This window comes from Pelophylax lessonae (assembly GCF_965119305.1).
Source record: "Pelophylax lessonae genome assembly, chromosome: 1".
NCBI lineage: Eukaryota > Metazoa > Chordata > Amphibia > Anura > Ranidae > Pelophylax > Pelophylax lessonae.
In genome coordinates this window covers 854392831-854419517 of record NC_138768.1, presented here as the reverse complement: position 1 = coordinate 854419517, position 26687 = coordinate 854392831, and the positions used below count along the sequence as shown (strand labels likewise).

General features: G+C 46.1%; 1 protein-coding gene across 2 annotated transcripts in view; it reads left to right on the top strand.

The window, feature by feature from the left end:
* The window catches only part of EXOC6B (exocyst complex component 6B), a 566827-nt gene that overhangs the window by 302191 nt on the left and 237949 nt on the right, over positions 1–26687 (top strand). For both annotated transcript variants that reach the window (XM_082264382.1, XM_082264381.1), the window contains exons 14-15: positions 4758–4863; positions 7819–7928. In XM_082264382.1, the coding sequence (XP_082120508.1) occupies positions 4758–4863; positions 7819–7928 (216 nt within the window). The remainder of the gene's footprint in view (positions 1–4757; positions 4864–7818; positions 7929–26687) is intronic.

Here is a 26687-nt window from a genome sequence, read left to right as displayed (position 1 = left end):
TTTTTTAATGCGTAATGGCGGCGATCTGCGATTTTTTTTGCGGTACTGCGACATTGCGGCGGACAGATCGGACCCTTGACTGACATTTTTGACACTTTTGGTGGTACCAGTGACATTTCTACAGTAATCAGTGCTATACATAGGCACTGTTACTGTAAAAATACACTGGCAGTGAAGGGGTTAACTTTATTTGGGAGGGAGGGGCTGTGTGTGTCCCTAGGGGCGTGGTTTCTACTGTGATTGGCTGTGGCTCTAGCTGTAAGGACACTGATCAACGGATCTACATACTAGATCCGAGTGATCAGTGTCTTTACAGCGAGGAGAATGACAGGCAGCTTGTTTACACAAGCTGCCTGACATTCTCCTTCTCCCCCGACGATCGCCGAGTGGCCGGCGGACATCGGGTCCGCTGGTCACACGCGCGGGGGGGTCCGTGACCGCGCGGGAGCGCGCCTCCGCGGGCGCGCGCTCGCTCCCCAGACCCTCCCAGGCTAGTGACGTTAATTAACGTCACTCTGCCTGGCAGGGGCTGACCGCCGCAGTAAATCTATTTCGGCAAGCAGTTAAAGTCCAAATTACAATCTCATTCTTCACTGAAATATCAAATGAATCATCGCATCCACCACCAGTGCAATGTGGCGTCACCCGTAGTAATTGTATGAAGGCTTTCCAGAGTTCCATGACCCTTTCATTAATCAAAAAGGTCCCTTCTAGATTGTAAGCTCTAATGAGCAGGGCCCTCTGATTCCTCCTGTATTGAATTGTAACTGTATTGTCTTCCCCCACACTGTAAAGTGCTGCACAAACTGTTGGCGTTATATAAATCCTGTATGATAATAATAATAAATCACATGGGTAAAGACTAGGTTTGCTCCTATACTGATACTAAGCATTTTCATGAGTATCAGTACTCTTGCAAATGCTCCGGTACCTGAAACCGATACTTTCAGCCTTTTCAACTGTCAGCGGGATTCCCCTACTGACAGCTGAAATGTAAAAAAAAAAGTGGTTGTTAACCACTTGCCGTCTGCTCACGTTGAGCCTACTGCGGCAAAGTGGTTCGTTATCGTCTGGCGACGTAGACCTACGTCGCCAGATACTCCCCTTTCTCGGCGGCGCGCGCGCGCCGCCGGAGGCTCGCTCCCGCTGTATTCAGTCACAGCGGGAGTCGGGCCAGGGGAGGAGCAGTAAACAGAGCGGGCGGATCTCCTAAGTGACAGGCAGGGTCAGATTATGGGGTTCAGCATAGTTGAACCCTCGATCTGTCCTTGTGTCACACAGTCACCTCCCCCCACACACGTTAGTAAGCACCAGGCATACATTAACTCCTCCCTCTCCAATAAAATTAACCCCTTCCCTGCCAGTGTCATTTTTACAGTAACAGTGCATATGTATAGCACTGATTACTGCAGTAATGTCACTGGTACCCCCAAAAATGTCAGTCAAGGGTCCGATCTGTCCGCCGCAATGTCGCAGTCCCGCAAAAAAATTGCAGATCGCCGCCATTACGCGTTAAAAAAAAACACCAAAAATGACAGAAATCTTTCCCTTTGTTAGTAAACGCAATAACTTTTGCGCAAACCAATCAAAATACGCTTATTGTGATTTTTGTTACCAAACATAGGTAGCATAAAACAAATTGGCCAAAAATTTTAAAAAAATTTGATTTTTACATTTTTTTGGGGGGGAATTTCATATAAAAAATGTGAAAAATATTGTTATTTTTTCAAAATAAACGCTCTTTTTTTTGTTTATAGCGCAAAAAGTAAAAATCGCACAGGTAATCAAATACCACCAAAAGAAAGCTCTGTTTGTGGGAAAAAAAGGGCGTAAATTTCGTTTGAGTACGGCGTCGCACGACCGCGCAATTGTCAGTTAAAGTCACACAGTGCCGAATCGCAAAAAGTGGCCCAGACGTAAGACAGCAAAATCCTCCGGTGGTAAAGTGGTTAAGGAGCAGGGCCCCACCGCATCCTTAACAACCGAGGACTCATTCAGCTGTCAGTGGGGTTCCTCTGTTGACAACTGAAGTGTTCACGAGGTTGCAGCCATTGGAGCAGTCAAAAAGAGAAAAAAAAAGCAGCTTGGCAATATTTATCAACAATACTGCTCAACCACTACAACAGAAAGCTAAAAAGAAACATTGTTTCTTTTTGTATATGATTATTCATCTACAGATCAAAGGGATGAACTTCAATCTGCAGATGAGGCTCCATTCACATATAGGCACCTCGGTGGCGATTCTGCCCTACGATCCCGAATCATTGCAAGTTGTAGGATGCCCGTGTGATTCCCGTGACTTTTAATGGCACCCCCAAACAGGGCACGTTTTTGTCGCGATTGTCGCCCGGTGAGACGTGATAAAATTGCGCAAACAGAATCGTGGGACGATTTACACCTTTATCACATATTTACACTTTTTACATTGCAAAAAGCGCAAATTAAAAAAAAATTAATTTGTAAATAACTTCTTAATGCTTTGTAGCATTGCTGACAACTGAAGTGTAAACAAAACAGTTGCGATAGGTACCGGTAATTGGTATCGGCAAGTATAAAAAAAAAGTATTGGTACTCGTAAAAAAAATAAATAAAAAAAAATGGTATCGTTGCATCCCTAGTAAAGACTCTGGCATGCTATTGAACACACAACTTAAAGTGGAGTTCCACCCATTTTAGTAACTTTAGATCTATGTAATCCCCTTTAAAACTACTTTTACCAATGGAAAGTTTTTTGTTTTTTTTTGCTAGTAAATACCTTATTTTCTTCTTTATTCATCCTCTTCTCACTTCCGGGTCCGGCCGCCGATCGGCGATTACGTCATTCGGCGGTTACGTCATTCAGCGATTCGCAGGGGGTGCTGTATTGTATCTCATGGCATCAAATCTCGCATTATTACACAGGAGTCCTAAGGTGTAGTGTTTGTATTGAGGCCGTGCTCTGCCCCGCCTCCGCCCCGCCCCCTCTCAGTGAGTGAGGACTGAAAGCATTATATCCTCACTGAGCTCACTGAGAGGAGGCGGGGCAGAGCACGGCCTCAATCCAATACATACAGTACAGCTCACTGAGAGGAGGCGGGGCAGAGCACGGCCTCAATCCAATACATACAGTACAGCTCACTGAGAGGAGGCGGCCAGACCTGGAAGTGAGGAGAGGATGAATAAAGAAGAAAATAAGGTATTTACTAGCAAAAAAAAAAAAGTTTCCATTGGTAAAAGTAGTTTTTAAAGGGGATTACATACATCTATGTAATCCAAGTTATTAAAAATGGGTGGAACTCCACCTTAAAATAGTTGTAAAGGCAGAAAGTTTTTTATCCTAATGCATTCTATGCATTAAGAAAAAAAAAAAAAACCTGTGTGCAGCAGCCCCCCTAATACTTACCTGAGCCCCATCTAGATCAAGCCATGTTGCAGGAGTGTCTCAGCTGCCCGGGACCCCCCTTCTTATTGGCTGAGACAAAAGCACAGTGCCACTGGCTCCCGCTGCTGTCAAGGTCAGTCGGCCAATGAGAGAGAAAGGGGGTGTGGGGTCTGGCCGCGGCCTTGTGTTTAAATATGCACATGGAGCTGTGACTCGGTTCGGGTGCCCCCATGGCAAGCTGCTTGCTGTGGGGGCACTCAACAGGAGAGAGGGACCATGAGCACCGAAGAGGGACCCGAGAAGAGGGGGGTCTGGGCTACTCTATGCAAATCCAACTGCACAGAAGAGGTAAGTATAACAGGTTTGTTATTTTTAATTTAAAATAAAATAAGACTTTACCAGCATTTTAACTTGATAGAAGATCAGAATAACAACCGCCCAAAGGTGTTAAATTACCCCCACACAAAGTGCAAAGAGGACACCTAAAGCCTTGTCACAGGACGACTTCTGTCCCAAACTTCCTTGTACTTGCCACTCAAAGCATAAAAGGAGAGACACAAACCAGGTACCCCAATTTTATTAAAAGCTAAAAATTGCCATTGCAAAGAAAAAGGTCAAAAACAGCGCTGTATAATCACATCAAAATCACCACGAGCGAAACTTTCGTGATGACATCACGTGCGTGGCCCCGCACTGATGCGTTTCGTCAAACGAAACATTCTCAAAGGACTATTCATTAAATAAGTGATATGGCTTTCATTTGAATGCAAACCAGCCACATAAAATGTTTGTTTTTAGATCTGACCAGACTTAAAGTATAACTAAAGGCAAAACTTTTTTAAATTTTAGTTGGAGTGGAGAGTGATCAGAACACCTGTCAGTTTTTATTGCTGTCTGTGCCCCCGTTGGGGAGATTCTCCCTATTTGTCCTGTTTATCATAATCATTGACAGTGAAAGTAAAAGAAAATCCCAAATTTTGGGTTGTTCCAAAAAGCGTATTAATAGAGGGTAAATTTTCCAACGGGGACACTAGTTCTGGTGACCTGGGGGCTCCCAAGGTATTCCCTTAATTAGCAGGGATGTTTGGCTATGGGACAGGAAGAAGGAAAATTTCCACAATGGGACACAGATGGCAGAAAAAAAAATTAAGATTATTCCCAAGGAATTCCCTTAATTTGCAGGGGTTTCTTCTCACTTCCTGTTTGGGGTGTGGGACAGGAAGTGAAGGGAAATCTCATCAATGGGACGTTGATGGAAAAAAAAAAAAAAAAACCTGACGGGTTATAACTCTTCCTTACTCTAGGAAGTAAGTTTTGGCTATTGTTCTACTGGAAAAAAATTGTACATAGAGAAAGGAACAGTAATGTAAAGTATAATCTGTTTTTTTGTACACAGGAACATACTGGATGCAGATAACTACAGCCCTATCCCTGTGAGCGATGAGCCGGGATATAAGAAGATACTGGGTCAGTTCCCCTTCCAGGACCCGGACTTAGAAAAGGTATTACAAGCACAGGTTGCCATTACATATAATCAAAACTCTATTCTTCATGACCATGGTGTTGCATTGTAGTCCGCTGTGGGCCATGGATGTTTCCCCTTACTGCCCACAAAGAGCAGAGATAAACGGCCACGCTGTTCCTAAACATTTCTTTGTGCGTTTATTGTATTAAATGCATCTGACTGCAAATGCTTTGGACAAGAAAGCCAGGTCTGCATCTTCCCTCTAGTAAGTAACTGGTCCACCTGATATAGAAACCTCCTCCAGCTGCCCCCCTCGTCCCACATAGGATTATACCAGTGATGGCAAACCTTGGCACCCCAGATGTTTTGGAATTACATTTCCCATGATGCTCAACTACACTGCAGAGTGCATGAGCATCATGGGAAATGTAGTTCAGAAACATCGGGGGTGCCAAGGTTCGCCATAACTGCCTTATACCCAAGTCGGAACACCAGAGAATGTATAAGAACTGCATTGGCCCCATACAATCCTGGCCATTGAAAGAACACTTTCTGCTGTACAAGCTACAGTGAAACCTGTCCGGTCTTAAAGCAGAACCACACTGCAATTGAGCATCACAAACCAAAAACACTATTTAATTAATTTGTAATATTTAAAGAACCCCCCCCCCCCCCCCCAATCAATCCATGTTTCCATGCTTTATTTTGGTGAGAAATCACTTTGAAAAACAAACTCCTAGCATTTCTGATTGTAGCCATCTTGAGTAAGGGCAAATTATTCATGTAGCGTTTACTTCTTGGATTCCATCTGCCCTTAGCTGAGACATACAGGCAGGAGGGTGCTTAGCTGACAAACCCCCTCCTCCTCTTCTACCTTCCTAAAGACTTATGGGATGCATGATGTCATTTGCCTAGGGATGAAACCAGGAAGTAACTGGAGAAATATAAAAAACTATTAGAATATATATATATATATATATATATATATATATATATATATATATATATATATATATTTTTTTTTTTTTTTTTTTTTTTTCCTATCTATTTTCTAACGCTAGCAGCATGAGGATTAAAAATAATCAATGTTGAGAGAGTGACGTTCCACTTTAAATAGTCTCATCTAAGAATACGTATGAAGTATGGCTACTTTTTCTTGCCTGCAAGTACCTGCTTTAGAATTCCAGTTAGTCTCTCTGGATACTAATCCCTTTATGTCCCATGGGTCCAAACTTCTGCCCAACTGGGCACTAAGCCCCACCTTCTTGTTTCCAATCTATCTTTTGCACAGTCCAGTGCCAGAATCACAGTAGATGCTCTGTCATGGGGCTGTGAGGCTGGGGAGATGAGGCTTAAGCCAGCCATAGATGGTACGATTTTCTGGTTGCAACCACTGGACGATTGGCTTGGGTACAAGGGTATAACCAGAATGCCAACTTTTTCATGCGATTATTGCCAACCACTATGGTGACACCCCCCCTCACCATTCCCTGCCGGGAGAACACAATAGCTCTGGGGGAGGGATTCCCCCATCAACACTGTGACTGTGTTGATGGGGGAATCCCTCCCCCAGAGCTGTGTCCTCCCAGCAGGGAATAGGAGGGCCTTACTGTAGCCGCTGGCAATATTCGCATGAAAAAGTTTGAATGCTGGTTTTACCTTTGTACCCAGGTCAAGCGATGGATCGACTTGGGTACAATCGGCTTGCCCATACATGGTTCGAATCTCGGCTGGTCCCTGCTGAACCAGCTAGATTCGATCCTTCTATGGTCAGCTTTAGCACTACTCATGAGCAGCACTTGGAGCAGTCAAGGCTGTGTGTTTAGGCTGGGGCTGGGGCTCTACAAGAACACAGTACTTCATTGATGTAAAGCAAGCATTCAAGTGAAGATCCATTTACTTCGGACACACAATAAAAATGCTGGGTGTCTAGAGGTGATGGAAATAGAAACGATCCCCAAAGGTATGCTCACTGACCATGAGCGTTTTTCCCTCCTTTGCAGGAGGGAAGTCTTCTGGATATAAGAGTTTGGATCTTTGTTGCTTAATGGTTTAAATGAAGACCTTGAAATACATAATATAGTTTAGTGTTATGGCCCTTTTTTTTTTTTTTTTTTCTGCCTTTAATTTTATTACCGATTCTTTTTTTTGCTTTTTTATCCAACTTTCTATATTTTTTTTTATTTTTTTTTTTTTTTTATATATATAATTTTTTATAGCAATGTCTATAGTTGTACTCTGGTGTATTTTGGTAGGTTTACTCCTCTAAAGAATTAATACATCGTGTTGTGTTCATGTATTTATTTATTTGGGTATGAGTGCGGATGTTGAAAGGTTAAAATTTAAAGTTTCATGTCCTTTAGCTAGCTCTGCCCACTCCCTGCCCTCTCTTTTGGGTTAATAATTGCCTTGTTGCCGCCACTTCCGTGACTTTGACAAAGCGCATGCGCGCAAAACATGTGGTCATGGCAACAAGGCAAGCTTGAGTTCCACGGTGGTTCCTGCTCTGGGCCCGGTTGCCCCACGAACGTGTGACGTCAGCCCCGGAAGTCGCTATGCCCGTGGCGCTTGTGTGTTACGGCCGGCACATGCGCCGGCTGTGTTCTATCTGGATCTCCCCCTCGTCCCACATAGGATTTTCATCCATCAATCCAAGGATTTTTAACATCCCACAGACAGAGTGGCAATTTGTCTATTTGGTGTACTTACACGGCACCTTTATCAGCGTCCTCACGAGTATCCAGGACCATGTGGTAACCACTTGTACTTTATTTTATCTTCTAATCTTTAACAGTGAATAAACTACTATTTTACCTCTTGCCGGCTGTGTATGGGTTATCCTCTATATATACCACCACTGTACGCTGCCCGTGTTCTGTCTATCAAGTGAAGATGCGTTTATACTATAATTCAGATGTGAAAAAAAAGAGAACACTCATTGTCTATTCAAGTACCCGATTTTCTCTTTTTTTTTTTTTTTTTTTTTGTGCAGCAACCTTTTCCAAGAAAATTTCCCTTTTCTGAATTTGTGCCAAAAATCTACAGTCAAATCAAGGAATTTATCTACGCCTGTCTGAAGTTCTCTGAAGACTTACATTTAAGGTAAAATAATCTATATGGTTGTCATGGATTTGTAGTCCTATATACTTCAGAATGCATGTAGTATAGGTGATCCTTGCCTTTCAGGTGCAATTTTGACACTAAACAATGGTGGCCTTGAAGGACACCCATCCCTGCCTCATATGGATATCTCGTCCTGAGTCCTCTTTCCTCTTCTGTTTATGACACGGGGTCCTTTTTAGGGTAGAGGCATCACTATCTTCATAACGTGGACCCTTCCAATTGGTTGTCCAGTAGCAGGGACCTCTCAAGATTGAGAAGAGGAGTGACGTTGGCATGAGGGGACTGGCTGTGGCACATCTGCAGCACTGGGTTAGTAATACTCCACACCTAAACATTTGAGTACTGTCCATGATATAGTCACATATGGTTGGCATTATGTGTCTCAGCCCCGGTTAGTATACTCGTATACAAAACAGCAATGCCTAAGGAACTTTGAGAGGCACTTGGAATAGATACAAAATTATGATTTTATTTTAGACATATCTAAAATGTTTTGACTAAAATGTGAAGCACTTCAACAGAAATACATATACCGAATTATAAGGATTACAACATGACTAATTGTTCATAGGTATAAAATACTTGTACATAGTATCTTGATGCATTTCGCAAGACAACACTCGCTTCCTCAGGAGAGATTAGGCATTCCTATCTGAAATCAGAAACCAGGTCGTTAGGGAGGCACAAAAAACCAAACAAAATCACCATACACTTGTTTTAGGTGAAAATTCCAAAAAATGTCTACACTTTAGAACAGGTTATCCAGAATCATCCCATACCGGGTAAAATTCCATGAGTAGAAAGGGTAGCATAATCTCAACAAGCATACATATAAAGCAGAGCTCCACTCAAAAGGGAAAGCTCCGCTTGTTTGCACCCTCCCCCCTCCAGTGCCGCATTTGGCACTTTTTGAGGGGGGAGCGGATACCTGGTTTTGACAGGCTTTACTGTTGGTTTCTCTTACTTACAATGCCAGCGTCTGAACCCAAAGCTGATTGACGAATTGGCTCGTGATTCCGACATCATGGGATTCGTGGATAAGGTAAGTGTCCTTATATTAAAAGTCAGTAGCTACAGTATTTGTAGCTGCTGACTTTTACATTTTTTGGGGGGAGCTTCTTTTAAGCACTCTATACGAATAGTCATGTTTAATCCTTGTTATAATTCTGTACATGTATTTTTGTTGAAGTGCTTCACATCTTAGCCAAAACATTTTAGATATGTCCTTTGAATAAAATCATCTACTTCGTGTGTCTCAAAGTCCTTTGGGCATTGCTGGTTTGTATACTGTCCATGATCCTTTATTTGCATTAGCGCCCTGATTTTCAGGACAAGCTTTTGGGGCGTACCCCCTTCTTCAAGGTCCAAGCAACACTGCTTAGACTTTGAAGAAGGGGGTACACCCCCTGAAACTTGTCCTGAAAATGTGTATGCTAATGCAAATTAAGGTATCACAGACAGTACTCAATTGTTTTTGTTGCAAGTGCACTAATACGGCTATGATCACTTAGGGCAGGGGTGGGGAACCTTTTTTCTGCCAAGGGCCATTTGGGTATTTATAAAATCATTCGGGGGCCGTACAAAATTATCAACTTAAAAATGTGCCTGTTATATTTGGTCAAACATTTAATTAACTCACCCCTAATGTGATGGCTGCAACTGCTTCTCTTTGGTGAGGTGTGTGATGTTACCTGGTATTGATGATGTTGCTACTCGCAACTGGTTTTCCAGGTTTGAGTCGGTTAGTCTGGAGCGCAGTCGACTCTTTGTGGTGGTAAGTTTTGAAAAGAACTGCTGGCGGGTACTGCTGGTGGGTATAGCTGGCTGGTACTGCTCGTGGGTACAGCTGGCTGGTACTGCTGTGTGTGCTGCTGGCGGGAAATGCTGGCTAGCAGCAGCGCCATGCTGGAGGAAGAGGTGATGTTTCCTGTATTGGTCACAGGCGGAGTGCATTTGATATCACTCCGCTTGTGACTCACTCAGACTGTCAGAACTGAGCCGAAACTGTACAGGAAGCATCGGCTCCATTCTGACAGATCAGCTGAGAGACACAGACTCAGCTGCACGGGGGGGCCAGACCAAATGACTTTGAGGGCCGCATACGGCCCCCCGGCCATAGGTTCCCCCACCCCTGACTTGGGGGATTGTATCTTCACAAGATATATAAAAAAAAAAAAAACCCACGATGGGCTTAATAGTGGTGAGAGGAGATCCACATAATGATAGGCTTTAACTATCCTTAAAGCAGAACGGCATCAGCTCCAGGGCACTTTTATGGGCTTGAAAGGTGGAAAGGGCTTCCTTATAGCGGCTCTCCTCATACATTATTACAGCTGGTGGAAGAGAACTCCAGCTGTCTTATACTGGCTGTGTCTGGCACATAGTATTAGGAGCGGGGTCTCACTGTGTAACATGATGTCTCTATTGATCTTCCTCTGACACCTCTACCTATCCCGCCAGCCCCCATGTTGTGGTGTCAGGTAAGTGTCTAGGCTTTTCTTGTATTAACCCAGTTCATGTCCAGACCACTAATCTCCAGCGCTTATCAGCTACAGGAGGATAAGAGTGAAAAGGTCATGCGACCCTTGGGCTCTCTGCCTGATATTGGAGTAAGCTGCCACCATCTTGGGCGCTGCCTCAGGAGATAACCTCACTTGTCCTTTTCTGACCTTCTGGAGAGCTGCTGACAGATCAAACAGCTTACATTAGCCAGGCTTTTGTTCCCGTTCATTGATATTACACTTAGCTGAATTCCATTTCTGTGTGAATGTCAGGGGTCCTGCATGACGTGACTTTCATGGCCTTGTCTCCCTTCAGCTAATTACAGGATAACTGGCATAGCTTACACTTGGAGCCCGCCATCACAATTCCTGAACGTGCTCCATCTGCCCTTAGACCAGAATGCATAGGTCATTCTTTAATGGAGGTTACAAGTCCTCATATTATGGCAGTCATCTAATCTCTCTCAGCAATCACAACTCAATTCCGGAGTGGAGATTGTGTGTGCGCGTGTTTTTTTTTTTTTTTTTTTAAGGGCTATTTACACTTGCTTCGACTTTAACACACAATAACCACTCCGGCAGATTTACTCTCCCCATGCCTTTTTTTCCCCAATACGGCACTGCGTTACTTTAAAGCATGGGTGTCTAACCTGCACCCCTCCAGCTGTTGTGGAACTACAAGTTCCATCATGCCTCTGCCTTTGAGGGCCAAATTCCATAATGCCTTTGCCTTTGGGAGTCATGCCTGTAACTATAAGCCTTACAATGCCTCATGGGACTTGGGTCCTGTAGTTCTGAAAAAGCTGGAGGGCTGCAGGTTGGACACCTATGCTTTAAAGTAAAGCTCGTTTGGCTGTACTATTCTGGTGGATCACAGGAGTACAGTCTGTTCTGCACTCCTGGACCCGTTTTCAGCAAAGAGCAGTCTGAAGTCATAGAGCTAGCCCAGGCTTGGGAAAGAACGCAACAGTATGGTCAAGATCCACCCACATGCCTGTACTGGCAGCGGGGTCAGCCTCTTGGCGAGCCGTTGAGAGCCTGAGCCAGCTGCTCCTGCCCCCTCCACAGCCCAGCGCTCCAGTGAGTGCAGAGGGACAGAGCCGGGAGCCTATGACTGACAGTCACTGTCTCTCTGCTCACAGAGCTCTGAGAACTGAGTGATCGGTGGTGTTAGATCGCTCGGTTATCAGTGTTAGTCAGTGGGGAACAGATGCAGCATCGGACCGATGCTACATCCACCTAGCTAAGTATGTTTAAAAATAAATAAATAAAAAGTCATACTTCTTTCTCTATCGTTCATTGACGGACGCAGTCCTCTGATCCATATCAGTAGGGTTATACTGCCCCCTACAGGAGTAGGACACTAGGCAGAAAGAAAATTCTGGCTACGCCTATGTGCAGCCCCGGTGGGTACACCCTCTCCCTTCCTGCATAGGATGTCAGTTTTAATCTGCCTAATCAGTAGTAAGGACCTAGTTCCTTGCTGGGATCTTTGGTCCTGGCATTAAATTATTTTTTTATGTAGATTTTTTTTAGCTAGCCTTTTTCTTCGGAAATTTTTCTTGTGAGATCTTCAAGCAACTATGCCAGGCTGGGCTTTCGGGCTGGATAATCTAGATCCAGTGGTCACCCCTGTCTGGCCAACGAGCGCGTGCAGGCCTTAGCTCCATGCTGGGTCGGCCGCGACTTAGTCCCACTGGACGGAGACTGGCCTGTGAGTTAAACGTCTCACCAGGACGCACACGGCAGGGTCTGGTGAGTAAACGCCCCCTCCCTGGGATGGTCGGACCCTCACATTTCTGGGTTTTCCTCTGTCCTGTGGTGGCTTCCCTATGATCCCTGGCCTCCATAGACATCAAGATGCCTACCTTCACGTCCCGTTATGTTCAGGACACCAACAGGTTCTCTGTTTTTGCCATAGGGTAGGATCTCTATCGGTTTGTGGAGTTACCCCTTTGTCTCGCTTCTGCTACTCTGGTCTTCTCAAAGGTGTTGGCTCCGGTCCTAGTGCTGTTGTGGCAGCGGGGCGTATCGGTCCTGGTTTCCTGGAACGAATTTGGAAGTCACCATGGGAACTCTGGAGGAGTTCAGGTAGGTTCTGAACCTTCAGAATTCATCCCTGGTCCCTTCTATGAAACTGGACTATCTGGACCTGACTTTGGACTTGTCCTCAGTCAGGGTGTTTTCTCCCTCAGGGAAAACACTCTTGGAACCTCAGACTGCGGTTCAACTGTGACTGTCTAGCACATGGCCATCCCTTCAGACCTGCCTGTGAGTTCTGGGGCTGTTGGTGTCGTCTTTCGAGACAGTCCTTTTTGCTCAATCCCTCTCGAGGATCTCCCAGAAGGCAATCCTTGTCGAATGGGACTAGAATCCAAACTCTTTGGACTTTCAGGATCCGGCTGAGCCGGGTGACCAGGCAGTCTTGATCTGAGTATCCTTCCTCCCCTTTTTACTGGACAAGTGTCACCATGGTTGCAAGCCTGCCCGGGTGGGGAGGAGTCCTCGGCAGGTTCTCTGCTTCGGGAGTATGGTCCCTGGAGGATCCAGGTTACTGATCAATGTCTTGGAGCTGAATGCGATCCGGCTTTGCCTACTTCACTGGATCGGGCACCTGCAGCTGTCCAGTGCACATTTCCATCGACTAAGCCACGACCGTGGCTTATGTCATTCACCTAGAGTGTCCTTGCGGCCTTGGAAGTGACAGGCATTCTTCGTTGAGCAGAGCGCCTTGTTCCAGCTCTCTCCGCTGTTCCCTTTCCAGGTGTGAAATATTGGCAGGCAGATTGCCTTAGTCGACAGGCCTTGGATGCAGGGGAATGGTTCCTTCATCCGGAGGTGTCCCAGCAGTTCTGCCTTCATTGGGGCACTACAGACGTGGACCTGCAGGCGTCGCATCTACTATATAGTGCAGAGGTTTGTGGCCAGCTCCTGGGACCCTCTGGCGGGTGCAATGGTGGCACCATGGGTTCGGTCATAGGCAAGAACATTCACTAAGTTCAACGTGAATGATGCTGAGAAGTTTAGCATGGTCACCAGTGCAAGGCTGATGCCGGCATGGTCGCGTGAGAGTGATCATGGATGGGCCAAGGTCAGTATCAGCTGCTGTCTGCCTTTCCTCCTCTCAAGTTGCTGCAGAGAATTCTTCGCAGGATCGAGGCGGAAGGGATTCAGGTCATTATCGTGGCTCCAGATTGGCCTTGCCGAGCTTGGTACGCCGACCTGGTCAGGCTAGCTGCAGACGCTCCTTGGAGACTTCCTCTCAGGGAGGATTTATTGTCTCCAAGGCCAATCTTCCATCCAGCTTTACGGTCGCTGACTTTACCGGCTTGGCTGTTGAAAGCCAGGTGCTGAAGGACAGGGGTTTGTCTGCTTCAATGATTACCACCCTGCTTGAAGCGTGGCAAGCGACTTCTAGGATGATTCTTTCATCATACGAGAAAGTCGTATATTGTGTGGTGAGAGTCTCTTTGGGCTCGCCCTCGCTCTTACTTGGTGGCCCGGATCTTGGCTTCCTTTAACGGAGAGTTGATCAAAGGTTGGCCTTGAGTACTGTCAAGGGTCTGGTTCAGGCTTTGACAATTTTCTTCCAAAGGCCGTTGGCCGCTCTTTCCCTGGTGCGTGACTTCTTCCAGGGGGTGCGACACTTGGTACTTCCGGTGCGACCTCTGTCACCAACTGGGGACTTTGATTCGGTGCAGTCGGTTCTTCAACAACCTCTTTTTGCAAGTATTCAAGGGTATCCCCTGCCTACCTTATTGCAGAAGGTGGCCTTCTTGGTTGCTGAAACTCTGCACGCAGGGTGTCGGCACTGGTGACATTGTCCTGTCGTTCTCCCTATATGTTGGTTCATGGAGACAAGTGGTACTTCGTCCGGATCCGTCCTTCCCTCCAAAGGTGGTTTCTAGTTTTCACTTGAACGAGGACATTGTATTATCATCTTGTGTCCTAAGCCCTCACTTCCTAAGGAATGTGCATTGCATACTCTGGATAGAGTTCGGGCACTCAAGGTGTACTTGGCGACTACTGAGTCTTTTTCATAAGTCAGGCTCGCTCTCTGTACTTACGGAGGGGCCCATGAACAGAACTGCCTGCGTCTTCTGCGACTATTTCCTGATGGATCGAACAGACGATGGTGCAGGCTTATTCAATTAAGGGTCAGGTCCTACCTTTCCCTGTTTCGGCGCGTTCTACTTGGACGCCTAGTGCTTCCTGGGCTTTTCGCCTGGCAGGAATCTGTGCTCAAGGTTGCAAGACGGCTACCTGGTAGTCTGTTCACATCTTTACCAAATTTTATAAGGTGGATGTGCTGGCATCTGCAGATGCCTCTTTTGGCCGCAAAATTTTGTTGGCTGCTGTCTGGAGGGCTTTTGGCCTTCCTTGAGGGTGTTTACTGTTTGTTTCAGGTGGGCCTCATCATTTGTTCTGCTGAGTCCTATGTTGCCTGGTTGGCTATGTTTAGCCTTGGGGACTTGTTCTTTTCTGCTGTTCCCACCCCTTATTTTATGGCACTGCTTTCGGACGTCCCTACTGATATGGATCAGAGAACTGCGCCAGTCAATGAACGATAGAGAAAACTGAATTTTTGACTTACCTTAAAATCCTTTTTTTCAACTGACGATTGCACGGTCAGGTAACGCTGTAACTGAATAAAATTTGCCATTTTCCCCCCAACACATAGAGCTTTCTCTATCGTTCATTGACGACACAGCTTCAGATCTTCATAGCCCTTGGGTTATACTGCCCCCTACAGGAGTAGGACACTAGGCAGAAACAGTCTGGCTACGCCCATGGGCAGTCCCAGGGGGTATACTCCCTCTCTCTGCCTAGTCAGGAGTAAAGACCTAGTTTTTTGCTGGGATCTTTGGTCCTGGCAATTTTTTCTTTTTAGATAGAATTTTTTTTTCTCCTGGATTTTTCCTGTGAGATCTACAATCAACTGCCAGGACTGGGCATAATCTAGATCCAGTGGTCACCCCAGTCTGACCAGTGAATGTGCGCAAACCTCAGCTCCGCGCTAGGTGGGCCGCGACATAGCCCCACTGGACGGGGGCTGGCCTGCGAATTAAATGCTTTGCGAGGTCGCATATGTCTGGGTCTCGGCACCAGTCGCAGTGTTCCTCCTGGCTGACAGCCCCCCCCCCCCCGTTTCGATGGAGAGGGGTTCTGTCTGGAGAGGTGCCGCCTGCCTGGTCCCTGGTATGGTAAATAGCTGTCCCCCCCCTCTTCTCCTGGAGGGTTTTGGGGTGGACGTTGGCCCCTCCTTGGGACAGTCGGATCCCCGGGTTCCCCTCTTTCACGTCAGGCACCCCCCCTTGTCATTTTTTCATCTGTCCCCCATCCTACCCTCCCCCCTCCATATATGTTGGGGCTGTTTGGATGGTCTGATCCACCTCCTGGCGTGGGGGTAGGGAGCTGTGCTGGCGATAAGGGCCAGGGGGGGTGCGCTGCAGGCGACCGGGCGATCGACTGTGCGGGGGGATGGTTGTACCTGGTGGGGGCTTCTACCAGGGCCCCTGTCCTGCCTGGGTCTGTCCTTGAGGCCTGGGTTCCCTCTTGGGTCTCTGCAAGCCTCGTGGTGATGCTTGGGGCCGCCATTTTGTTGTAGCCTGTGTATTTCTCTACAAAGTGCCCATGTTTGTGTAGTCTGGTGGCAATTTTGCGGTTGTTTGTCAATGAAAATAGTGGCAGCCATAACAATAGATCCCTGTGGGTGGCAATTTCGGCGGTGGGAGCCCCGCCTCAAACTCCTGGTGCTGACTCCTGGATCCTTTCATTTCCTGATCGCCACGCGTGGAGTTCAGATTATCCTGGTGGCTGCAGGTGCCTGTTTCTGCTGGGTGGTGAATCTGGCAGGGTTCTCTCACTCTCTGCTGTGGATCACTTGGTGCTTGTGCTGCCAGCTCGGTGGGGGTTGTCCCTTGCAGTGTTTTTACACTTTTTGTGGGGTCCCCCTGGTGACTCATGGAATCTTTGGAGCACATCTCCCCACCTGATCCCCTCTCTGAGACTGCGGGGTCCTCCGGGTCCCAACCATCAATCCATGCACTGATGGCGGTCCTGGAGTCCTTTGTGTCCTGGGTGGAGGTGGTCTTCGGACTAGCAAAAAGCACCCCCCGCCCTCCCCTGCCTGATCAGTCTCATCAGATCCTGAATATGATTCGGCTGTCGCAGACGTGGGTCATCCTGCTGGGTCTGCAACCACGCGCCCGGAATCCTCTGATAGTGAGGATGATTCCTCCACGTCTGCAATCACGTGCGAAAAGGCGCTGGTGGAAGCAATGATTGAATCTGTGCGTGAAACCTCGGATGTGGAGGATGATGCAGCTGTGATGGAGGCACAGGTTCCCTTTGGCACTCACAAGCCATCCAGAGCGGCAAAAATGTTTCCTTTCCCCGCCTACAGTGGTGATTGAAAGTTTGGGCACCCCAGGTAAAAATTTGTATTAATGTGCATAAAGAAGCCAAGGAAAGATGGAAAAATCTCCAAAAGGCATCAAATTACAGATTAGACATTCTTATAATATGTCAACAAAAGTTAGATTTTATTTCCATCATTGACACTTTCAAAATTGCAAAATTTATAGCATGCACTGCCCCCTTTGCAAGGCTGAGACCTGCCAGTGTCATGGATTGTTCTCAATCATCGTCTGGGAAGATCAGGTGATGTCAATCTCAAAGGTTTTAAATGCCCAGACTCATCTGACCTTGCCCCAACGATCAGCACCATGGGATCTTCTAAGCAGTTGTCTAGAAAACTGAAACTGAAAATAGTTGAGGCTCACAAAGCTGGAGAAGGCTATAAGAAGATAGCAAAGCGTTTTCAGATGTCAATATCCTCTGTTCGGAATGTAATTAGGAAATGGCATTCATCGGAAACAGTGGAAGTTAAAGCAAGATCTGGAAGACCAAGAAAAATATCAGACAGAACAGCTCGCAGGATTGTGAGAAAAACAATTCAAAACCCACGTTTGACTGCACGATCCCTCCAGAAAGATCTGGCAGACACTGGAGTTGTGGTACACTATTCCACTATAAAGAGATACTTTTACAAATATGGTCTTCATGGAAGAGTCCTTAAAAGAAAACCTCTTCTACGTCCTCACCACAAAAATCAGCGTTTGAACTTTGCAAATTAACATATAGACAAGCCTGATGCATTTTGGAAACAAGTTCTGTGGACCGATGAGGGTAAAATTTTACTTTTTGGCCGGAATGAGCAAAGGTACGTTTGGAGAAGGGGCACAGAATTTAATGAAAAGAACCTCTGTCCAACTGTTAAGCATGGGGGGTGGATCAATCATGCTTTGGGGTTGTATTGCAGCCAGTGGCACAGGGAACATCTCACGAATAGAAGGAAAAATGGATTCAATAAAATTTCAGCAAATTTTGGATGGTAACTTGATGCCATCTGTGAAAAAGCTGAAGTTAAAGAGAGGATGGCTTCTACAAATGGATAATGATCCTAAACACACCTCGAAATCCACGGGGGATTACATCAAGAGGCGTAAACCAAGGTTTTGCAATGGCCTTCACAATCTCCTGACCTCAACATAATTGCAAATCTATGGATAGACCTTAAAAGAGCAGTGCTTGACAGACAGCCCAGAAATCTCAAAGAACTGGAAGACTTTTTTGAGGAAGAATGGGCAAAGATACCTCAAACAAGAATTGAAAGACTCTTGGCTGGCTACAAAAAACGTTTACAAGCTGTGATACTTGCCAAAGGGGGCAGTACAAGATATTAGCTCTGCAGGGTGCCCAAACTTTTGCAGACACCATTTTTTTGTTTTCTGTTATTTTGAAAGTATCAGTGATTGAAATAAAATCCAAATTTTGTTGACATATTCTAAGAATGTCTAATCTGTAATTTGATGCCTTTTGGAGATTTTTCCATCTTTCCTTGGCTTCTTTATGCACATTAATACAAATTTTTACCTAGCGTGCCCAAACTTTCAATCACCACTGTAGGCGGGGAAAGGAAACACCTTTGCCGCTCTGGATGGCTTGTGAGTGCCAAAGGGAACCTGTGCCTCCATCACAGCTGCATCATCCTCCATCTCCAAGGTTTCACGCACAGATTCAATCAGTGCTTCCACCAGCGCCTTTAATACACATTTTTACCTGGGGTGCCCAAACTTTTGATCACCACTGTATTTTGGCAGGATTGTCGCTAAAGAGTGGGGACGACCAAAGCGTCCCCGTGGAGGTCCCTAAGCTCTTTACTAGGCGTTACCCCTATGAGTAGTCCCTTCTTAAGAAGTGGACTGTTCCACCAGTGGTGGACCCTCAGGTTTCCAGATTGAACAAGGCAACCATGATTCTGATTTAAGAGTGCCCGGCCTTTAAGGATCTGGCTGACAGGAAGGAGAAGGCTGTGGCCTGCAATATGTACACTCTGGCTGGTTTGACACTGAAGACAGTATTCACCATTGTCCTGGTGTCGCAAACTCTGACCGAGTGGGCTCGGCTTTTACGCCGCGACCTGGAGGGAGAAATGCTCCCCCCTGCCTTTGCTGAGCTGGTAGACCAGCTGGTCCAGGGGCTGCAGTTTATCTGTGATACCTCTTTGCATGCGGATCCCCTAGTGGCTTTTCTCTCTGTTTTGGCAGTGGTCCTTTGGCTCAAATGCTGGTCTGCGGACCAGACTTCTAAAACGGCCTTGGCTGATCTTCCCTTTCAAGGAGATTGCCTGTTTGGAGCTGCGCTGGATGACATCAAAAAAGGTCTCACGGGGGAGGAGTACCTTTTGCCATCCCTCAGGGTCAACTGACAAGGGCTCGAAGCCTTTCAGGGGCCTCCTCTGGAGGATCCAAACGAACCAGGTCTGGCAAGCTGAGAGCGGGCTTCTCCAGACTCGTGGACAAGGCTCCTTCAGCATGAAGGTGCCCCCTCACCCGTATATGGGGTGGGGGGACGCCTTCACTGGTTTCCGGACCCATGGACTTCCCTGCTGCAAGACAAGTGGGTCCACAAAGTCATTTGGTCCGGCTGCACGATTGAGTTTCGCTCTTGTCCCCCGGCAAGGTTCTTTCCTTCCTACTTGAGCCTGTCCCGGACCACTTACAAGATCTATTTGGGGTGGTACAAAACCTGGTACATCAAGGGGTGATTGTCCCTGTTCCGACTTTGGAACATTTTCAGAGTTTTTACTCAAACTTCTTTACATCTCCCAGGAAGGAAGGCAAAGTGTGTCCAATCCTGGACATCAAGGTGCTGAACTGCTTTGTGCGGGTGCAGAAGTTCAGAATGGAGTCCATTCGCAGGGTAGTGCCATCCCTGCGTCTGGGATTTTCTCGCCTCTATTGACATCAAGGATGCTTACCTTCACATTCCAATATGTGTCAAGTCACCAGCACTTCCTCCGCTTTGCCGTAGGAGAAGAGCATTATCAGTTTGTGTTGTTACCCTTCAGTCTCGCCTCTGCTCCTCGGGTCATCACATAAGTGTTAGCCCTGATGCTAGTTTTTGGATAATCTCCTTCTGCGAGCGGAGTCTCCTTCTGCTCAGGTTGAAAACCTGGAAATCACAATACGAACTCTGCGGGAATTCATCTGGATTCTGAATTTTCAGAAGTCTGCCCTGGTTCGTCCACAAAGCTGGACTATCTGGGCCTGACTCTGGACTCGGCCTTAGCCAGTGTGCTCCTGTCTCTGGACAAACTCCAGAAATTGCAGGCTGCAATTCATCACCTGCTGTCCAACAGATGGTCATCCCTCCAAACTTGCATGCGGGTGCTGGGCCTGATGGTGTCTGCCTTCGAGGCGGTTCCGTTTGCACAGTTCATACCAGGTCCCTGCAAAGGGAGATTCTGACCAAATGGGACAAGACTCCACAGTCTGTGGACAATCTAATCCGGCTAAGTCGAGGAACTGAGGAGTGCCTGATATGGTGGCTTCGTTCTCCGGCGCTTCAGCCGGGCAAATACTTCCACCCCTTGAACTCTGAGCAATCAGACTGTGTCTGGACCATTGCACGGTTGATCTTCATAGTTGTCCAGTGCGCATTCAATCGGACAATGCCACTGCCGTGGCTTATGTCAATCACCAAGGGGGCACATGAAGTGTACTGGCGGCTCTGGAGGTAGCCAGCATTCTAAGGTGGGCAGAACGGTTCATTCCAGCCCTCTCCGCCGTACACATTCTCAGAGTGGAAAACTGGCAGGCGGATTACCTCAGTCTGCAGGCGTTGGACCAAATGGAGTGGTCCATTCATCTGTAGGTGTTTCATCAGTTGTGTCTCCGGTGGGGCACCCCCCAGGGTGGATCTGTTGGTGTCTCGGCTCAACAGAAAGGTGCAGAGTTTTGTGGCTCGGTCAAGGGATCCTCTGGCGGGTGCAACAGACACGATGTTGGCCCCGTGGGGGTCAGTATCGTCTGATTTACGCCTCCCCTCCTCTCAAGCTTCTGCCAAGACTTCTACGCAGGATCGAGGCAGAAGGGATTCCGGTCATATTAGTGGCTCTGGACTGGCCTCGCCGGGCTTGGTACGCCAAACTGGGGCGGCTGGTTGTCGATGTTCCTTGGAAGCTTCCTCTCAGGGAGGATCTGCTGTCCCAAGGACCAATCTTTCATCCTGCTTTTCAGACGCCGGCTTTGACGGCTTGGCTGTTGAATGCCTGGTGCTGAAGGATAGAGGTTTATCTGAGTCGGTGATTCCTACACTGTTAAAAGCTAGAAAATCCACTTCTAGGAGGCTCTACCATCGTACGTGGAAGTTGTAAATTGCGTGGTGTGAGTCTCTTTGGGTTCATCATCACTTCTTTTCGATGGCTCGGATTTTGACCTTCAGAAATTGGCCTTGAGTACCATCAAGGGCCAGGTGTCGGCTTTGGCGGTCTTCTTCCAACGACCTTTGGCCACTCACTCCCTGGTGCGTACCTTTCTTCAGGGTGTCCGACATTTGGTTCCTTCAGTGTGGGCTCCGTTGCCGCCTTGGGACCTCAATTTGGTGCTTTTGGTGCTCCAGAACCTTCCCTTTGAGAATCTTTAAGAGATACCCCTGCTTACGCTGTCCCAGTAGGTGGCATTTTTGATGGCTATCACCTCTGCGCGCAGGTTGTCGGAACTGGCGGTGTTATCCTGTCGTTCACCTTACCTGGTGATTCACAGAGATAAGGTGGTTCTTCACCCCTGTTCGTCGTTCCTTCCAAAGGTTGTCTCAAGATTTTCATTTGAATGAAGACATTGTGTTGCCTTCCCTATGTCCCAGGCATAAACATTCAAAGGAATTTTAAATAAATTATAATGATTGGTGTTGGCGCTACCTATAAAATTCTTAGAAAATGCCCCAAGCGGCGTGAGTGATGACCCAACTACTAGTGAAATTGTGCCGAAATAATATAAGTGAAAATAAAAAAATACAAGGTGTATATACACATAAATCAAAATAAATACCGAACAGTGGAGATGAATAAATACCGTGAGTGTAATCAACCCACTACCATAGGCGTGTAAACCAAGTTGCTGATATGTGAAAATAAATGAATAAATAAACGTGCCACATAGACTGTGAAAAAATAATAATAAAAGGACGTTAGGGTGTAAAGTCCATAAGTGGCCACTGGGTGGCGTTTAGCTGATACGACCTGTGTATCGGGTTGTAGGGGGTTCCTCTTCGCCGTGGATGCTTCCGCGTTCCACGGCCGACAACCGGAAGTGACGTTTGACGTCGGAGACTCCGCCCCACGTGTTTCGTCACAATGACGTCAACTGGAGCGGCCCCTTTTGTATCATCTGTATATTGCATTTCCGCGCACTGTGGTTTCTGATCTCGATCATCTATACGAGTGAGTTATCTACACCTTGTGTATCATCTGTATATTGCATTTATTCACCATGGGCCTTTCTTCCTCCTATGTGAGCATCTAGGCCAATTTGCCACCTGGCCCACGCTTGCTCCCCACAACGAAGAGGAACCCCCTACAACCCGATATACAGGTCGTATCAGCTAAACGCCACCCAGTGGCCACTTATGGACTTTACACCCTAACGTCCTTTTATTATTATTTTTTCACAGTCTATGTGGCACGTTTATTTATTCATTTATTTTCACATATCAGCAACTTGGTTTACACGCCTATGGTAGTGGGTTGATTACACTCACGGTATTTATTCATCTCCACTGTTCGGTATTTATTTTGATTTATGTGTATATACACCTTGTATTTTTTTTATTTTCACTTATATTATTTCGGCACAATTTCACTAGTAGTTGGGTCATCACACCCCACATTCCCTTTCACGCCGCTTGGGGCATTTTCTAAGAATTTTATAGGTAGCGCCAACACCAATCATTATAATTTATTTAACACTCTTTACCTTCACCTAAGGTTTGATTGGGGCAGCTAACACCTTTTCACCCCCCCACCATATATTACAGTCCGTAGCGCTGGTCACTTCTCTCTATCATTCAAAGGAATTTGACTTGCATGCCTTGGATGTGGTCCAGGCAATTTGGGTGTACCTGGCAGCTATGGAGTTTTTCAGTAAGTCAGACTCTCTGTGCTCACGGATGGGCATCATAAAGGGTTGTCCGCTTCCATTTTTAGATGGATCAGACAGACAGTGCTTCAGACCTATTCCATCAAGGGTCAGGTTCCTCCTTTCCCTGGTAAAGCGCACTCTACTCGGGCGCTCAGTGCCTCTTGGGCTTTCTGTCGTCAGACGCAGGTTTGCAAGGTGGCCACTTGGTCGTCGGTGCATACTTTCACAAAGTTTTGTGAAGCTTCAGATGACGCCCATGAGGAGGGGCGAAACATGTCAATCAGGAATCTAGCGTCATATGTAATTTCCGGTTGTTGGAACGCATCGGACGTCACATCCGGTTGGTGTTGGAACACTTGCCGCAGCGGTGCTCTCCAAACGAACATATACAGAAACGAAAATATATACAGGCATATTGCACTTTGTGTATGTAAGTGGATTATGTGTTGTTATTTTAATAAATATTTACAATTTTACGCTATGAAGATCTCTTTCTGATTATATATACTCGAACTGGGGAATCGCCACTGGGAGGACCTTCCATTTAAAGATAAACATATCATATGATAACGGCTGGGAGATACCCTCAATGCTGAAACATACATGCACTGCTTCCCCATCTGTTTGGTGAGTGGGGACACACGAGGGGAGCACGGAGTGATCTGCACAATATTTGATTAACAGCACGGGCACTTTACTTATTATCAAAAGGACTTATTTGCTGATTCGTATAAGAACACCTGATTTATAGCACGAGCACTTTATCATCACAAGGACTATTTATTTGCTGATCATCATAGGGCAGTCTTATTTATTTATCATTGTCACATTTTTGATTATGCACATTTTTTGTATTGCTAATTTTGCACTTGGCACTTTATTATTGTTATCTAGAGCAGCGCTGATACACACATTGTTTACTAAAAGGAACACATTGCCTTATATCAGCTGCAACCTAGCATTAGGAATCACACATTTTTTCACAGTCACAAGTAAGAGCAGCGCTGATACACATTCTATACATTACTCTATGGAAGCCATGGTTTCCATAACTTCACTCAGGAAAGCCAAAATAGCCTGAAACAACTGTATGCAGTCTGCAATATAAAAGACTGTGCAGCACTAATATTAAAAGCAGACAGTCTGATAAAAAGGTAGACAAACTTGTAAAACAGTTAGTTGGTCAGGTAAGTCCATTAAGTCCTTGAGTAGATGGTAAATGGTGCTCATAAAGATGTGGCAAAGAGACCTTCACTCTTAAACCACATGGACAGCCTCCTACGAGATTTGGCCTTGCAATCAAAAAGCGCAGTCAAACAACTCCTTCAGAAATGGAACATCTCCCAACTTCTCCCATAGGCAATTCAATTCAATAGTTTTTCCTACCCTGATGACCATCAAAACTCCCAATGGATAATATTCAACGAGAAAGGCAGAAGTATCTCATAGTCCAGTAAGTTTGTTAAAAATTACCACTTATTTAGAGTAACCATTTGCTGACCATGCCTTTTTCTAACCCTTGTTTACAAGTAAAAATCAGTTTCTCTATCGTTCATTGACAGACGCAGCTCCATATAATTCTTGACCATTGGGTTATGCTGCCCCCTACAGGAGTAGAACACTAGGCAGGAAAAAGCTTTACCACGCCTATGCAGGCATACCCCCACACACTCTGCTATAGGCTTCAGTTTGTTTCTGCCTAATTTAGGAGTAGGACCTAGTTCTCGACTGGGACTTCGTTCTTAGCTTGCCTTTTTCTATTTTAAAAGGAACCATTGTTAAAAATTTAATTTTTTAGCTAGTTATGTTCCTGAGAGAACTGAAATCAACAGCCGGCCTGGGTTTACGGACTGCATATCTTAGATCCTTAAGGTCTCCCAGCCCGGCCAGCGAGTGTGTGCAGGTTATAGCCCAGCACTAGGCCTTGCCACAACAGAGCCCCAATGGACGGGGGCTGGCCCCCGAGTGAAACACCTATCCGGGACGCACACGACCTGGTTTGGCCTGAGTGGCAGCGTACCCCTTGGTCGTCAGCACCCCCACCTCAAGTGGAGAGGTAGTCTGTCCGGAGTGGCGCCCACCCGATGTCGTTGGTACACCTTATCTGGTGATCCAGAGATAAAGTGGTACTTCAACCTAATCAGTTGTTACTTCCTAAGGGATTGTCTACGTCTGCTGAGAACATATCTAGATGGATCAGTCATGGTGTTGTGACCTGCTAGTAAAACGGGGATCATAACAGGAAGGTGAGAGGCTAGAGTTTAATCGATGTTGGAGTGGCACAATATTTTATTGTAAGTCCCATGTAGTGGAGGAGCGTGGATTCGTACAATTATAGAACTATTCACTATATGGATACTGCTATAGGTGATTGAGCACTGATTTATGTAGTTTGGTATTCTTGGATTCACATTGAATCATATATTATGATAGATGTTAGTGGGTATTGCGCCACACTATTTATGACATTTATACTGGATGTGCATCTGACAAATGTGGCGTAAAGGAATAATTTGCATGGTTCTGCTCACCTTCCTGAAATAACCACCTTGTTTTTGTGATTTGGAATGGAAATAGACATGTGAATAGCTTCAGTTTTAGGCTGTACTGTTCTATGCACTGATCTGGTTTATGACTTTTGGACTGCTTTAGTTCCTTCTCACTGTAACAATTTGCAATAAAAAAAAGAGGTTTCATTTGAATACATTTTTACATCTATTTGGAATCTGCACTACTTCATGAAGGCCTGTCTATGAAATCTAGTATGGGTTCCTTCTTGGGTCATAGTTAGCAATGAACTAATTGAGGACAGCCTGGTGGTAACCCACTCCTTGATGCATGGACACACAAGAAGCGCAGCATAGCACAATGGCAGCGGAAGGCCTCTAGTTTTTCTCTGCACCAAATCCAGCAAACAAATCAAAATTTTCAATTTTAAAGTACATAGTTGGTAAGGTTGAATAAAAGCACCATTCCATCCAGTTCAACCTGTAGGATAGTTCAGTTCAAAGTAGGGATCTCATGGATACAGGATGACATCAGGCCTGTTTAGATCCTAATCCAAACCCAACTGAGCAAGCCTACCAGGAAGCTGTCACTGTACTGGGCCTGTCCTAAATGGCCAAGGCAGACTGACATTGGCCCAGTACAGGTGACTGCTTCCTGGCGGGCTCAATCAGTTGGGTTTGGAATAGGATTTGAACACGCCTGAGCCCATCACTATAATAGACAGGGAATTCCACAGAACAATTGTTGGAAAAAGAACACACTGTACAGTTTCAGCAGTTTGAATTGAAAGCTGACAACCTCCCGCATCTCACAGTGCAGTCGTTGGTGCTTGAGTAACATATTGGTTGGTTTGGAGTGGTGCCACATGTTAGTGGAAGGTGCGTGTCTATGAAATGTCCAACCATTGGAAAACGGGTGGTTACATAGGAACTCCAGGGTACTCTTTGTGAACTTTCATAGTACACATGTGGAACCTTTTAAAACACCTTCTGTACCCCAGGCACACTTAAAGCATATGTAAACCCTCACCTTGTAAAACAGCCCATTCTGTTTAAAATCGAAAACAAAGGGAAAAAAAAAGGTACCTCCCCCCCCCCCCTTTTTTTTTTTTTTTTTTTTTTTTTTTTTTTTTTAGAAGTGATCACATTCCCACTATTCTCAGTTGCATACGAGCTAGGGGATGAGAAATAACAGCACACTATTCTTCCCAGTGAATGGCTGTGCAGGGTGGTCGTGTCAGCACA